At 47.8% G+C, this 16,793-nt stretch overlaps 1 protein-coding gene across 4 annotated transcripts; it reads right to left on the reverse strand.

Moving 5' to 3' along the window:
• Positions 1-1,183: 1,183 nt before the first annotated feature.
• marchf7 (membrane-associated ring finger (C3HC4) 7) lies at positions 1,184-14,790 on the reverse strand. Of its 4 annotated transcripts, XM_030376667.1 has the most exons (11): positions 14,647-14,790; positions 11,892-12,090; positions 10,040-10,192; positions 9,375-9,549; positions 8,484-8,705; positions 7,086-8,319; positions 6,132-6,301; positions 5,336-5,439; positions 4,724-4,825; positions 3,253-3,301; positions 1,184-2,179 (listed from the first exon to the last, which is right to left on the reverse strand). In XM_030376667.1, the coding sequence occupies exons 2-11, from the start codon at positions 12,075-12,077 to the stop codon at positions 2,040-2,042; spliced, it is 2,535 nt and encodes an 844-aa protein (XP_030232527.1). In that variant the 5' UTR covers positions 12,078-12,090; positions 14,647-14,790; the 3' UTR covers positions 1,184-2,039. The 4 variants fall into 4 exon arrangements, 3 of the variants coding, with proteins under 3 accessions (XP_030232527.1, XP_030232525.1, XP_030232526.1); XM_030376665.1 differs by lacking the exon at positions 3,253-3,301; XM_030376666.1 differs by lacking the exons at positions 3,253-3,301; positions 14,647-14,790 and adding an exon at positions 14,572-14,593.
• Between the last annotated feature and the right edge of the window lie 2,003 nt (positions 14,791-16,793).

The following is a 16,793-nucleotide window of genomic DNA, read 5'->3' on the forward strand; positions in this document are numbered from 1 at the left end:
CTTTAATTCAGATTCCGCATGTATTGCAGTGTTATCGCGTGTTGGTTACTTAATGTACTGTGTGGAACCGTTTTGTGTCAATGATCAATGATCTATTTGTTTTTCCTGTTCTCGCAAGATGGTTACTTATTCTCGGATCTCTTAAAACACCAAGTGATTCTCGAAACACTATGAAACAAATTTGTGTGATAAGCTGAATCCACGTTCCCTCTCGTTCGCTTTAAAGTTTGTCATTTTATAAGACCCTTCAATTAGAATAACCTTTTGCCAGTTGTCATTCCACATTGACCACTGTGTAAACTTTAATTTAGACATAACTTTCACATAAGTTCACTTACTAGTCAAAGCTGCGTCCTTTTGACAGATTCCTCTTTTCATATATGAAAACTGGGTTATATGAATACTGGGTTACATTATTATTTATCTTTGAGTCATGGAGACAAACATATGCAGTGCATCATGAGCTAATATGTTGACTAGGCAGACACCAACATATATCAGACCCCATGGTGCTGCCTGGCATCCTTTAGTCATGCAATCCTAGGCCCATACACACTGCAAACCTCACATTTCTGGACACCAGCCAAAAGCCATCATTCCAAATGACCAGGGGCCAGAACAGTATAGGTACATTATCATCTGGGATGTCTTTTCATCCCAACAATCTCACCCTATGCTCTTCGGTCTTGGATCGTAAGTGTTGGAAGGTGTGTGATCACCAGCGCCACAGCCATCAACGCCATACTTTCCATGCTTGGTCAAGACATTGCTTGTGATGGCAGACGGGATCTTATGGCCAGATACACAAAGGCAGTCAATCCAAATTGGGTAATTTCTAGCAGTTTATCTTCCGTGCTTGTGTTGAAAAAGGTTTCTTATATTAATTTACGTTGGGTTAGGTGCAAACGACACATCCATACTTAACACATTGATACCTGCGAGTATGTGTGCCTACTGCATGCATGACAAAACTTCATTGCAAACTGCTATGTCCTGCACAATAACAAATCAATTCTTATAATTCACCTTTGCAAGAGATATGTTTTGATGTTATTGTCCAAGGTTCTATGGTTAGTGCATAGTTTAAAAGATGTTGCCCCAGCAAACAACCAAATTAATGCATGTATTCAGGGATGTATTTTCCATTACAGTTAACCTAGTAACAAGTTGAGTACAAATGACACTTTGTTTACATTAGTCTTTATTGCAAAAATGAAATCGGGAAAACTACTTTTATATACACAAAGCCAACTCAGAAGCAAAATAAAAAGACCACTTGACAAGGTACAGGAGGAACAGAAATCTTGCAGTGGCACGTTTCCCTGGAGCGTCTTTCAGCTACATTGGGCCCCATCATGTAGGATTCACTTTGCGCAAAATGCTTTGGGGAAGGGGGTGGTGGGATAAGAGATAATTGCTTGCCAGCATGTATGACCCTTCTTTAAAAGGTTGTCTCAGATCAAAGCCCACAAACAAATAACTCCAGCCGGGCATGCATCATCAGTGCCCGATTCAAGCCCGCAATAACGGACAGACAGAAGTTGCAGGTTCTGTCTAAATCCAGCTTATTTTAAAGCACTCTTGGTTGAACATTTCTTAAAGCAATTTTCTTCCCCATATTTTTTTATAATTAACTAAACAGATTAGCAAAAGTGCACTCAAAACCCATCTGTTGCCAACATCCGAACATCTCAAAGAACCATCTGAAATTAGTTTGAACTAATTAGTTTGAACCACCACCACCCCCCCACCCCCCCCCCCATTTCTAAGTATTTGAAATTCAAGTTACCAATCTGACTGCAGCAACAGCACCAACTCTGGTAAAAACAGGCTACTGCAATAGTTTCCAATTGACATCATAAATTGTCAGGCGACATCCCCGAACACTCATTTGAGCAGATTAACAACAGCCGTGTGTGTGTGTGGTGAAGGTGTGCACGTGTGTGTTCAGGCGACCTCAATAACCATAGCTGTGGAAACATTTGGGTCATCCACACACCGTCGCCATGTTGCGTTTCCACAGCAACTGCATCCGGCCGTCAGTACTGCTCCTCATCATCATCGTCCTCCAGATCGGAGAAGTCGATAGAGGGCCTGTTGTCAAGGACCGACGCCACGTCAACCTGTCCGTCATCGACGTCCTCATCCTCGTCCTCGTCCTCCGTCTCCCCGGGGGGGCCTGGAAGAGAGAGCGGACAGAGGTGACGCAACTCCTACATCGTCTCCGACCGTCCTTCAGAGAAGACGTTAAACCGAGGTCCTGGCTCATTGAGGTCATAAAAAAATCCCAGGGCACTTATCGCAAAGAGGAGGGGTTTCCCCGGTGTCCTGGCTAAAACTGCCCAACCCGGCTCATTCAATCTGGCCCCCTGATCATCCTCTTGTATAATTGGCTGACTCATTAATTCCCTCACTCTCCACCTCAGGCTGGTGTGTGTTGAGCGTTCCGGCGCAGATTGGCTGCCGTGCATCACCCAAGTCGATGCTACACACTGGTGGTCATCGATGGCTGCCGACTCATGTTACAGTCACCGTTACAGGGCCGCTGTAACCTTGGTTACTACAGCCCCTTATTCAGCCCCTTATTCAACAAGCAGTGGTTAGTTGGGTGGGGAAACCTTCTACAATTACTTGGTAACCCTGCCTACTTAATCAAAATGCATTTGAACATTCAGCCTGCGTTGGGAATGAAAATGCAGGACTTATAAGCTTTTCATGGTTTCCCGAACCAACTTACCAATATGGAATAAGTCTGAACACTGACCCCTACTGGCGTAGTACAGCACAGTGCCTCCCCTACTGGCGAGCCACACTGGAGGAGAACACTGCTTATTTTAAATCAAAGAGGATCCATGGAGGGGAAGCTTCTGCACAGGCCGCTAAACCACCCAGCGAGCTGTGACTGGTTCTGGCCTGATTAGGGGAGAGAGCATCCCTACGCTCACATCAGAGAAGAGTTTCAGGGCGTTTGCTGGCACTAGTTTCAATTTGAGTGGTTAACAGCGCGGTGTGTTTTGTTATTTTACTACTGCCACACTGTCTCCCAATTAAGATAACCTCGTGTCCCTCCATTAACGTTAGCTAACAGACATACCCTTACAATGGGGCAAGCTATAAACAAAGCTCATTTTCATAAAACATAAAAAAAAGGAATCAGTACACTTTGGACATGCCAAGAGTTGGGCTCAAGTACAGCGCAGCGACTGTTATTAAAAGGTGTATTTTGCTTGCATATTATTTTTTTCTCCATACTTTCAAGACTGTCCATGTGTTCGTGAAGAGATCTCGCCAGGTTGAAGAACTAAGCGAGAGAAGGGGGAAGAGTTTGAATCACAAAACAGTTCATAACATCAGTGAACACAGTGATTCCTAGGGAGGCTCAGCTTTAGGCTGCGTTGTACTTGTAACATTCATATTAGGGTTGCCGCGGTGTGGACATTTTCACACGAGTAATACGCTCGTGTCAACACCGGTATTACTGGTATAAACGGTATTACCTTTGAAACTATAGGTCAACCGCCATCTTCTCCGTCAACTCTCCTCTCACACTCGGTGACAGCGGCTGGCAGCGCGCCAATTCTCGGCGTCTTATAACGTTCTTTATATAACGGGTGGCTTAAATCCAGCGATCTGATTGGTTCCTAACTGATGTATAATGAGCGTATACATAACTGCTATGACGCCCAATCATTTTGTGAAAGTTTGCATATCACTCCGCGCCTGGAAGTAGAAACAGTTACTAAGTAAAAAAATATGTTGAATGATGGAGAGGGTGTAAATGTTGTTACTCCGGGAGTGAGCAAGGCGATGGAGGGACTAACGAAAGCTTAGGCACACGGCGAGTGAACTGCTCCATAGGATAAATTGCCGGCGAACCGCTCTAGCCGAGCCTTCTCTCGGAGGGACGCTAAAGTGTGTTGCATAGCGACCGTCGTGCATTTTGAAGGCAGCCAGGAGGGACTACTTTTTTGTATTCTTTAATAAAACAGCTACTTTGACTTTCTTGGTGTTTTTTTTTAAATGTAGTGTGTCTATAACTTCCGTTTTGCCATTATAGTAACCGTTGTATAAAAGCAATAGATAACGATAGGCTGTGGTATGTGCTCATTATACCACTGTTAAGTGGTATACTCTTAAATATATAATAGTATAATATAATTTTATATATCATAATATCACGGCCAAAAGCTCTGTGCGCCTCCGGATGGCCGTAGGGATTGGGTTTGTTTGCCGGCGTTGCTATGGTTACCGGTCTTGTAAGGAAGCACCTCAATTCTCGGCGCGACAATTCTCCCGCACAGAGCAGAACTGTGGCCTATTGTACACATTTTAATTTTCTAATTATATTATTCATTTCTACTGATTTGTTTTTTATTACTGAAAAAAAAAAAAAAAAAAACTTGCTGTTGAGGCCAACACCGATTACTCGGTGTTGCACACCGGCAACACCGGTAATACCGTATACCGCAGCAACCCTAATTCATATAAATACATTTATGCAGCATTTGTAAAACCCATTGTTGTGAATTATTCACGACAAAAAAGGCCAGTCATTTGAGATTCCTAGTCCCCAATTTCCCACATGGGATTAATCAAATTTTGTGTGCGTGTCTTTCTGTTGAGAGTGCGCGTGTGTGAGTGAGTGAGTGAGTGAGTCATGAGCGATGTGTGCGTAAGGGTGTGAATGAGGGTGTGTGTGTGATTGAGTGAGGTCAGTGCTCACCCCAGCTTCGTTGGCTGCCCCCAGCACGTCAGAGAACCGTTGCTCACACAGGTGCAGCAGCACCACCAGATAGAGACCGCTGCTGACAAACTCGTACTCCGACTGGGAAGAGAGAGACCAGGCTGTTACCCCCAGCGCCCCTTGGAGCGCCCCACTCTCCAGGTATATATACCGGCTCTGGATGGGTGTCGATCCAGCAGGCCTACTCTGTTGGAGCAGAACTTCTGGTGGAAGACCGCTCAGAGCCTGGGCTGGCAACCAGCACTGCAAGTGGTGGAGTTACACCTTGTTTCCTGTTTCACTAGGGAGCTATTCTACAGAAGAAAACTCATTTGTGCGAGCGGATGTAGGTTTCAGGAGGGGATTTTAAAAAAAAGTGTATTGCTACACGGGCCAGTATTCACGGTGCTGATTGTAACATCTGCAGCAACTCTTTTGACAGTTTAATACTGCTGGCTGATTGGCCGTTAATAACCAATGACGTGCTTACAGATCCCGCCTTCATCCCCACCATGAGATCTAAACTTCCTGCCATGAACGTCGACGCTGAGAGGGGAGAGGGGGGGGGGGGGGTTACCGTTACAACCCGGTCGCGCGGAGGAGGGGGCGTACCTGCACGTGTGTCCTGTACAGCTCGCTGACGTCAAAGTTGTCGATGTTCAGGTGCAGCTTCTCTTTGCACAGTTCACACATGGTGATGGCGTCCAGACTGGTGCCTGAAGGGGAGGAACATGTCAATACCAGCCATCGTATACAGCGTGTGCCTTACTTCTACAGTCGCTGAACGGCCGTTTGTTCGCTGACATGCTTGTTCCCATGGTGACGTTCGTGTAATCAGATAAGGGATGGTTATGGGTTGGTATAAAATTTAAGATGGTTAAAGGGTCCCATGACATGCCACCAGGTGAGTGTGATAAGCCGTTAGAAGGCGTTTGGAAAATCTGCCCAATATGACATCACAAGCCGGCGTGTCCACCTAGATGTGTGACGGATAGATGAGCAACGTTTGCTACAGTCCACCGGGTAGGCTGGTAGACTGACCTATCCAGCACACATCTAGGTGGACACGCCCACTTTTGATGTCATAAGGGGCAGATTTTTTAAAACAGCCTGTAACGGCTAATCACCTTCACCCCTGGTGGCCTGTCGGGACCTTTAAGAACTGGTCAAGTTTCGGTATAACGATAAGAGGTGTTTTAAGGCGAGGGGTTTGTTTGATGTGAAGAGTTAAGTGTAGTGCTGTCAAGCGATTAAAACGTCTTTTTTTTAAAAAACTTAAATAAATTGCGTTAATCGCGCGATAAAAAAAAAAGAATACCGTTAATATTGGTTTGCGTTAATGCCGTTAATAACGCGGTTGACTGACAGCACTGGTTAAGAGCAATGCATGATGGGGGGCTCGACGTACCGGAGCTGATCTTGGAGCGCAGCCACTTCTTGATGCACTCCTGGTGGACGAACTGCAGGCTGCCGGTGCAGTGGCAGGGCTGGATCAGGGGGTTGCCCGGGGAGTCCTCCCCCATCTGGCAGATACGACACAGGTCTCCCTCGTCCTCGTCAGAGTCCTCCAGCATGAGGCTGCCGGGACGAACACAGCGGCGACAACAACGCGTTTAGTGGGGGGGGCGGCATGTGGCCCAGGAGGCGGGAGCGGGTTGGCTGGTAACCGGAAAGTCGCTGGTTCGAACCCCCGGCTCCTAATAGTGTCGAGTGTCGAGGGGTCTCTCTGAGCGAGACGCCTCACCCTCACATGGCTGACAACGCCGTCGGTGTGTGAATGAATGGGTGAATGTTAGGCAATATTGAAAAGCGCTTCGAGTGGCCGCTGGCCGGAAAAGCGCTGGATAAATGCAGACCACCTAGTCAGGCCGGCCTCTGCTACAGCGACCCGATGAACCGAGAGACAGGAGCTCTGCGCGTTGCCCTGGTTTCGGTCTAAGATGGAGAGAACCGGACGGCTAAAAATACAAGTGTGAACGCGCTAGCGGCTGCGCGCGGCCGCCCTGTCGGGACGGGGTAAGCGCCCTGTCAATCACATGACCAGTCGCCATGGAAACCCCAACTCGCCGTCCGAGGCGGAGTGAGACTATGAGCAGGACCCAAAATGGATGCCAGATTTTTTCCCGAATGTAGATTGGGTGACCTTAATTTCATCCCGAGTCAGCGAGACCCCATGAGAGGAGAACCTGCTTCAGTAGCTACCCGACGTGGGTGTGGCCACAGCGTATCACATGACCAACTCAGTTGGTCTCCTGCTGCAGAGGTAATGCACAGAGAGCATCTTATATGAGCATTTAGTAGCATCGCAATGTTGTGTGGCCGCACCAGGGAGTGAGTGAGTGAGTGTCAGTGTGGTCCGAACCTTTCCTGGATCTTGCGGAGCCTCTCGGGGTCTCTGGAGAGGTCCGGCCGGGCCTCCTGCGGCTTCCCCTCAGCCTGGTACCGGGGGTCCACCCCCGCCACGATGTCCCGGTACGCCGACACCGCCGTCGGCGTGCCGGACGGGGCCGCCCCTCGGTCTCTGCACACGCCCCTGAGCGGTCGGACCAGGATGACACCCCCGGGGCCCGCGGCGCCCCCTGCTGCCTCCTCCTCCTCCTCCTCCTCCTCCTCGTCCTCTTCGTCCTCCTCGTCCTCTTCGTCGGAGGACTTGTGCTGGGGGTCCTGGCTCACGGTGGGCCGGCGCAGCGCCTGGCGCAGGATGTCGTAGCCGTCCTGCGCGCCCGACCGCCGCACGGTCTCGTCGCGGCTCTCCCGGCGGTGGCGGGAGAAGAGCGGGGGGCAGCGGCTCCGCAGCGAGGAGGACAGCCAGGAGGAGGAGGAAGAGGAGGTGGAGGTGGAGCCCGGCCCCCCGGCCCCGGCACTGCCGCTGGCCTGGCGGGGGGTCTCCTGGATGGGGGTGAGGTCCTGTCGCCGGCGCCGCAGGAAGGCGAACGCCTGCACCGTGTCCACCTCCCGGGGCTCAGGCTCCGCCCCTCCGGAGCCCGCCACCGACGACGGCGGAGACGGAGTGGCGGCGGCGCCGTCGGGCGTGGCCCGGGGGCGTGGCACAGTTGGAGGGGGGCTACTGGAGGAGGAGGAGGAGGATGAAGAGGAGGAAGAGGAGGAGGAGGAGGAGTCCTGCCCGGAGCGACGGGAGAAGAGGCGGAAGAAGAGGTGCCGGTTGGAGAGGCGCCCGTCGGCCTCGGCCGGCCGCTGGGCGGGGGTCGGGGACGGGGAGGAGGGGGGCGGCGTCGGCGGAGGGGAGGGAGAGGGGGCGGGAGGAGGGGTGGGGTCGGAGCGCCTGACGTGACGGACGGAGCTCTGCCAGGTGGAGGCCGGGGCGGGGGCGGAGGAGACGCGCGGAGGAGGGGGAGGAGAGGAGAACGCCGTCGCCTCCTGGTGGGACGGGCGCAGGCTGGAGGAGGTGCGGAGGGAGCGTACGGGCGCCTGGGACTGGTAGGAGGAGGAGGAGGAGGTGGAGGAGGAGGAGGGGAGGTGAGAGCGGCCCAGTGAGCTCTCCCTAGCCATCGAGGAGGAGGAAGAGGAAGAGGAGTAGAGGGTCTCCTTGGGCCGCGCTCCTTGGGCGTAGGAGGAGGTCAGCCGGTCTGTGGAGTCTGGGGGAGAGACCAGTAGGTTAGGGGGAGACCAGCAGGTAGAGGGGTGTGTGTGTGTGTGTGTGTGTGTGTGTGTGTGTGTGTGTGTGTGTGTGTGTGTGTGTGTGTGTGTGTGTGTGTGTGTGTGTGTGTGTGTGTGTGTGTGTGTGTGTGTGTCCCCCTACATAGCGAGGCGGAGGTGCTGCTCGGCGCAGAAGTGCGCACGCGTCGCTCCGTCAGCTCGGACCGGAGCTCCGCCCTCCTCTCCGCGTCCCGCCGGGCCGACAGGTAGCTGGGCGAGGAAGACCACGATGAGGAGGAGGAGGTCGATGAAGGTCTGGAGGAGGAGAGGCCAGCGGAGAGACCAGTGGAGCGCCGGAGAGCGGCGTCTGTCCGGTCACTAGAATCTTGGAGAGGGACACGAGACGGGGTGAACAAGATTCTTATTCTGCAGCATCACAACAGAACACTGGACTCTGGTACCTAGACACGCACTAGGCTGCGTATAGTCATGTCTGAATTTAAAATAAAAGTTCAGTATGCTTTGAACGATAAACCATTGTGTGACACGTCAAAGACATGGTGGCGCTGGTAATCAACCTGCAGTTAAAAACCCATAGTCCCTTTTAAAGCATTAGTTATTAATACCATTTACCGTTGTCGTCACATTAATATGAATCCCCATCATCAAGTCTACAGCAGTACCAGAGCTACCACCTGTACAGGTGTATCGTGCGGTCTCATGATACCATCGTGGTTAAGGTTACCTGTGCTACAGGTGTATCGTGCGGTCTCATGATACCATCATGGCTAAGGTTACCTGTGTTACAGGTGTATTGTGCGGTCTCATGATACCATCGTGGTTAAGGTTACCTGTGCTACAGGTGTATCGTGCCGTCTCATACCGTTAAGGTTACCTGTGCTACAGGTGTATCGTGCGGTCTCATGATACCATCATGGTTAAGGTTACCTGTGCTACAGGTGTATCGTGCCGTCTCATGATACCATCATGGTTAAGGTTACCTGTGCTACAGGTGTATCGTGCCGTCTCATGATACCATCGTGGTTAAGGTTACCTGTGCTACTGGTCAGCCTGCTGCTGGAGTACAGGGACCCCGGGGTAGTGGAGGAGCCCAGGCTGCTCCGGGGATACGCTGCAGTGCTGCTGCTGTAGGAGAGCTTGGCGCGCTTGGACTCTCCGTCGTCAGAGGCCAGCAGGCCGGAGTACGAGCCCAGCCGCCGCTCCGAGCTCTGGGGAGGCAGGGAGCCAGAGGTCAGGCTTCAGCGGTCAGTCAACGAGCAGACGCGCCTGTTCAAGGCAGCTTGGTGGAGGTCTAGATACACGTCTTTGAGGAGTGGGTAGAGGTCAGGGTAGGGCCGGGCGATAGTTGAATATTTTATATTCTTTAAACTGTATTGCATCATCAAAAAAATTAAGATACACGCCGTGATGTCGTTTTATTGTATAAACGAATTTACAATGAGAAGATATGCCCTTAAAGATAATCAAATACGTAGAAGTATGAATGCTGTACGTTTTGTGAATTCAACAGTGTATTTGAGGATAGCAGTTGCTCCTACACACAGTAGTCGTGTCACCTGATGCCTTTGAACATTTCCAAAGCATGTTTACCATTCAAATGACCCCCAACCACAGTGACCCTTCACCCTTCCTGTAGACACAGTCTCCCCTCATGCCAGGTTGTGCATCGCCCCCCCTCCTCCTGCAGCAGCAGCGTACCAGCTTGTCCTGGCTGAGGAGCGAGGGGCTGGCCCAGGGCCTCTCATACGACGAGGTGGTGGCGCTCAGGGACGAGGGCACCTTCCAGCTGGGGGCCCGGGTGGAGGCGGTCCCCCCGCCATACTCTCTGCTGGAGCTCAGGTACCGCGAGCCCTGTGACACACACACACACACACACACACACACACACACACACACACACACACACACACACACACACACACACACACACACACACACACACACACACACACACACACACACACACACACACACACACACACACCCCAAGTTGGGTTAATCATTCGGAAGGTTGGGGTCAGCTTGGATCATTAAAATGGGGGATAGTGTGACAAAAGGATGCATGGGAATACTATAGCATTGTGTTGTTAGTTTTTCAACCATTTATTTTAGTTAGAACACTTCTACTGCACAACGGTCAGATCAAGACACCCTATTCACTTGTACCACTGGCAGATCAAGACAACATAATCATTGGTACTTTACCACTGGCAGATCAAGACACCATATTAACATCCAACACCAATTTCCTGAAATTAAACAGCATTGCGTTCCTCAATTTACACAGTGAAGATCTGAGAAGTCTGGAATTATAATATTGCACCAACACAACACACTTCAATATATTCTACTAGCCTCGTGTTCTGAAGCCTATAGCAACTCTGAGAGTTGTTTTTAGAAACTAGGTCACACACACACACTTTTTTTTTTTGGCAACTCCAATTCTGATTGTCCTTTGCCTCACACGCACGTCGCTCTGGATAAAACTGTGCTGCCAAACTAACTGACTAGCAGTACTAATAAGAGTGAGATTATGTGAGCAAGTTGCAGGTCTTTATTGCATAGTGTCAACAACCTACATGGGGGGGGGGGAATTCACAGAGACCGGACTCTTCTGGAAAGATCTGGAACCAGGGAGGAGGGCAGTAAAACGCACACACACGCACACGGGCCTGTCCTATAATAAGCTTTCCTAACGTGTTGCTGGGGGGGGGGACTGGGTTGGGGTGGGGGGGGGGGGGGGGGGGGTTGGGGGTCTCTGGAATGTTCTGACTGGAAGCTTCTGGAAAGAAACCAATGCTGGCGTCTTACGAGGTAAAGGGGATGCAGAGCTCTTCATCACCATTACGGTCAAAGGGGGCCGGGGGTTCTCTAGGACACATTTAACACCTTAACCCCCCCAGTCAAGCAAGGGCAAACCGCACAGAGTCCTGGAGATGGAACACATTAGACTGAGACCCACTTCCTGCTTCTAGGGGCAGTTGTGAAACATGTCCTCTTTGGACAGACTTAAAATGGCAGCAACATTTAGAAAAGTTTCACTTCGGCAATTTATCGCAAATGGGATACTAAAATGGGGGCACACATCAAACGATGATAAATTGATGATGCATTTATGAATGAATAATTTATGAGGCACAGGCTATGAGAGCAGTGTGTTGCTTTTTAACCAACAAGGATTTCTAAAAGTTTGTTACTGCTGTAGAACCCTTAAAAATATTGATAAAAAAAACAAGACTGCGCTAAAAGCCAACGCTTCAAAAAAGGAAGTATAACCCGCGTTCAAACAAAGCAGAGCTCCATCTTGACCTCATTCTGCATCTGCTCTCTCAAAAATAACACCAGCCAGCGGCGCAAGCTGGGGGAAATCGGCAATCTTTTGTTTTGGTTGGAGTGAACGAATGAACCATGCCGTCAAACAAAAAGGTTCACCAAGCTGGTTTCCATCTAAAAGGAGACACGCAGCATTCGTTAAGATGAGATGTACATTATCATCCCAGACTGTGAATTCGGGAAGGCTGCAGCCTTGACAATAGTTCACTAGGCCTACCTTGAGGTCCGGCTCTGGCTTGAGCGATGTGGTGGAGCGAGGGAAGCGGTCACTACTCAGCAACCTCTCTCGCCCATACAGCCTGCTGGAGCTCAGCGAGGAAGAGGAGGCTGAGTAGGAGGAAGGGCTGGTGTAGGACGAGCGGGAGCTCGACACGAAGGGGAGTCGGCCGGACTTGGAATCCATAGCGACTGCTCAGCTGGAGGAGAAACACAGAGACAACGTGTTAGAGAGTAAGAACTAAAAGAACTTCACTGATTTGCGAGATTGCTACCATCTAGTGGTTAAACCCTAGTGATTATGAGTTGGTGCACTACTTAAGATGTTCAATCCGAGATTACAGATCCAAGATATATTTTTGGGTTGGTGGTTTTAAAATGAGTACATTGATCACAGAGTTTGGTCTTGTTTTAACTTGTGTGTACAGTGCAGACTGAATCATCCTGCCAGGAGTGGAGACCGTTGTTCTTTATGTTGACACATGCATCACAGAGCAGCAATACTCTGTCGTGCTTGTCAACAGCACAGGGAATTTCCACATGAGGATTGCAACAAGCACGCCGAAACAACATTACGCGGGTTTTGGCGTTTTTCCTGTTGGCGAAACACAGATCTGTGTTTCGTTTGTATCTATACAAACAGCATTTGGCTCTCTCTCTGCCAAATCACCACGAAGAAACATCTAGAACTTCCAGATCACAGTAGCATAAGCACCGAGAGGGGGCTACTAAAAATATCTCGGTTTGCTGAGCCAGCCCGGGGTGTCTGTGAGCTCGTCGTCATCAGCCTGAGCCTCCGGGATGATGAACTGACGTGACATTTACAACACGCCCGCAGCAGCCAACAGAGCAGGCCTTCCTGCTCTGAGCTGCGTAGACACGCGGAGATGGTGCTAAAGGACGACCAACAGTAGGGATACTCTGGTGGTATAGACCACCAGAAGAAACACTGGTAATCTAGGACCACCAGTGCTTCACATCACAATGACAAGTGCGATCAGAGCGCCAGTTGAAAGACTACGAATCAGCGTTCAAAAACTAAGCCCCTAGTGCTACAAGACCACTAATACTGTAGAAAAACTAGTGCTTGATGACCACAAACTAATCATGAATACTATAGTCTATAAGACAACCTGTAGACAGACAATACTACAGGAACACACTATTAAAAAGACTTGATACTCTTAAGGGACCAGTTCTCCAGACCAGAACCACTGGTTGCAAGACTATTATTTTAGGATCACACGTATTCTAGGACCCTCAGTGTCAAACCTAGCTAGCCAAGTATCCCACAAAGTATCACATCACCCTGGTCTCTGGTACCAAGAAGTCTATGCTGCATATATTGATGTCTGAAGTGGAGACACATGTTCAATGCAAATCAAAAGAGAGGTGCAACAACTCATCTGCACTTGCAGAGCAGGAACATGGAAATGTCAGGAAAGGTTAGTATTGTTATTAAATCTACAACAAAAAGAACCGGTCTTCAGCCTGTAAGGCGGCTTTCATTGCAGTTTAGGGAGTTGTACGCTCGGTCGGATCACTGTAAGCAAATAGGCCTTTACTCTGAACCATGCCAGGGGCCCTCCTGGCTTCTGAGGCGCATTCTCAGTGACACAGCACACCCCACCAACCAAACACACCCTCCCCCAATATACAAATAATCAGAAAACATATCCTAAAATCCGAAATTTCTAGCCCATTAAAAAAAATGTATTATCAGTAATAAAACAGCCAAACAAATACACTAGCGTATTACCAATCCCCACTGGTCGGATCGTCTTTATACGCAGTTAAAAAACCTTCAACAACAACGCATTCTGGGGGTCTCATCCTTGTCTTCACTACCGGTTGAAAGAAATGTTTTGCACTGGGATTTGGCCTCAAGATTTACACACGTAAAATATTGTGCAAATCGTGCAAATTAGGTTGAACTGATTGCATATGATTTGGTGTGACTGCAACTTAATATGTTTGGATAATGCAGAACTGCAGCAAGAGTCACAGTCTGCAAGGAACCTATGTATAAATAGTATCCAAAAGCCACATTACCGCGGAAGTATGGGCACATATAGGTTACTGTCCGTCAGTAAACTATGTTTATAACGCATCCAAAAGCAACATTAACCGAGTATGGACCGGTACAGGTCACTGCATGTCAGTAACCTGTGTACATAAAGCATCATTATACACCCGAACCGCAACGCAAAATGAGCCATCGGCCGCAGCAAGAACATGACAAGATCCCAGTTAATAACACAAAAAACAGTATAGACGTTCAGTGTCGTTGGTCTGCTGTGACCAAACAAGGAGACGGGGGGTGGGGGGGGTGACTGCACATGTTGTTTATTAGAGACACCGAAATAACATACGGTGGTGGTTGTGGTTGCACAAGGAAATTTAAAAACGTCCTCATGCCAGCATGCACAATACAACACCTCACGTATTAAAACGTATTACGGCTGTCATCCACGGCAAGCGAACACAAAGACTGTTGTGATGAAGAGAAGATGAAATATTTTTTTTAGAACAAGCTTCATTATTAGGACACGTCTGGCGACTGTTGTCCCCCTCAACGTCTGTAGAAAAACGTAGAAATAATAACAGTAGGGGAGCCACGGAGGCCTCGACCTAATGTCTCCACATGAGGTCGACGGATCCCGCCCCGCCCTCCTACATACATGATCATCCTGGTGTTTTCTCCGGGTGTCAAGGAACGTGAAACGGGTGATAAGTGGTCTTGTACGCCAGCTTACCTTTCGGTTATTTCAGTGTCCGTCGCAGCGCTAATGGCGCTGGTGTGTGTGTGTTGTCAGAGAAGGTCATGTGATTTATAACGTAGAATCCCCCATGACCCGGAGCAAGACCCAGTGGGCGGGGCGTCCGGGAGGGTCACGTGATATGTAACGTCGAATGAAAACGGCTGGATTGTTGCCGCGTTCGAGTCATATCTGAGATGCCGTAATTGCTAGCTTCCGATTTGTAAGTCCCTGGCCAGGCCAATGAGTTCACTCTAGGAAAGGTAGAACAAAAATAAATGCCGCCTAGATTAACATAGAGCAGGCTTTAAAGAAAAATAGACCCCTCACTTCAACTGAAGGCCGCCATTCAATTTAGAAAATGTAATTTAATGCAGGTTGAATCAGTCATCACTTTTTACACAGATAGCGATATAAATAATTCGTCTCCATCTCAATCATCTCCGAATATTTAAACTGGCATTTTCTTGAATGGGAAATCTTTCATAACCTTTTTTATTAATGAGAATAATATTTGTTATGTTAAAACCAATATTTTACCTCCGATATATTCCATCCCATATGACTTGAGTGCAGCACAGGGGTCCAGCCGATAGGCCCAAGGGTGCACTAGGAGGTATCTTTCTCCATAACCATCCAATCATGTCCCGTTCTCATTTTGATGGACCGGTTCCTTAACCCATATAACACTTTAGTAGTGGTAGTGGTAGCAATAGTATTTAAAATAGTTTATTTCCCTTTTGGATTAAACCAATAATAATGTCCTTCCACTTATTTAGCTGCCTCTCATTATGATAACGAGATGCAGCAATAAAAAAGCTGCCATTATGATTATAAAGTTATATCAATATATTATTAATATTATGTATTATTGTATGCATTATTATAATTATGCCGATATGAGCCAAGGTGAAGGAACAGCAGTTTTCAGAATACAATGTTTGATCAAAAATGACAAAACATTAGGTTAATCGATGTGTGAAAAGCAGCTTACAATGCATATCCATAATCTATGCATAACATAAAAAAGTCTATAGTTATTATTTATATAGAGAAACTTTTATTGAGCTGTACTGTACCAGGTGGTTTATGATGGTCTATTTCAAATGATCAGGTCCCATCCTAGTATGTAATTAGAAATTGGTAATAATTCATAATAATCACATACTATAATATCAGTGTTGCATTTCATATTTTTGGTCACTCTTTAAATGAGTAAGTTATAAACTTGACAAAATTTGTTGTTCTAAGGATATGAGGAGGTATTAATAATCTAAATCATGAAGATTAAAGAATGTACAGAATAGCTCATAACACACATAAACCATAATGAATGAACATCATTGTACAGTTAAAATGTGAATTAGTGTGAATATTATCCTTGTATACAATAATTAATCACATAAATTAATGCAGATTTCTATTGATAGTGGTGTTGAAATGTTGATAATAATGTTGATAATTGTACGTCATTATAAACCTATCAACCCCCAGAATCAACCATGCATAGACCGTAGTGACCTACATAACTACATCACGTCCTTGTCTGAAAGGTTCGATAGTAAAGATAAAAAAAATCATTATATGACAGAAACCCATTTCATAGTCAAATGGGCTAACATCATTTAAAAATATGAATACGGCAAAATATAGTGTTAAGATAAAACCCAATGTATGATTACTTAGGATGTGTGGTGATAAAATACCAAAAAGTATCAGTTTACTATAAATTATTGTTTTATTTAGCTTTTCGAATACCTCGATGACAAGCGCTTGAGCCACATCTGATTATTAATCTTTAAATTGGTAAATTAGTTCTGCCTGCTATATTGTTTATCTTATTTTCCTAAATATGAGTACTTTCTTTATAAGAGGGACAGAGCGTCTTGACAACGCTGTGTCATCTGTAACAAGCAGGTAGCCATCACCGCACCACTTCCTTGGGGTTGACGTCATGATGCAAACAAATAACCAAACGCTCCCCGTTTCCCCCACTAGGGGGCAGAGGGCTCCCCGTTTTTCAGCTTCACCACCGCTGAAGGGCGAAGGCTGTGCCAGCCGCTCTATTATTAGCCCCCCGGAACACGCTGTTTGTTTATTTAGGGAGGTAATTAAACACTATTTCAACAGGTGTAATTAGATTG

This window comes from Gadus morhua, chromosome 14 (assembly GCF_902167405.1).
Source record: "Gadus morhua chromosome 14, gadMor3.0, whole genome shotgun sequence".
Classification (NCBI taxonomy): domain Eukaryota; kingdom Metazoa; phylum Chordata; class Actinopteri; order Gadiformes; family Gadidae; genus Gadus; species Gadus morhua.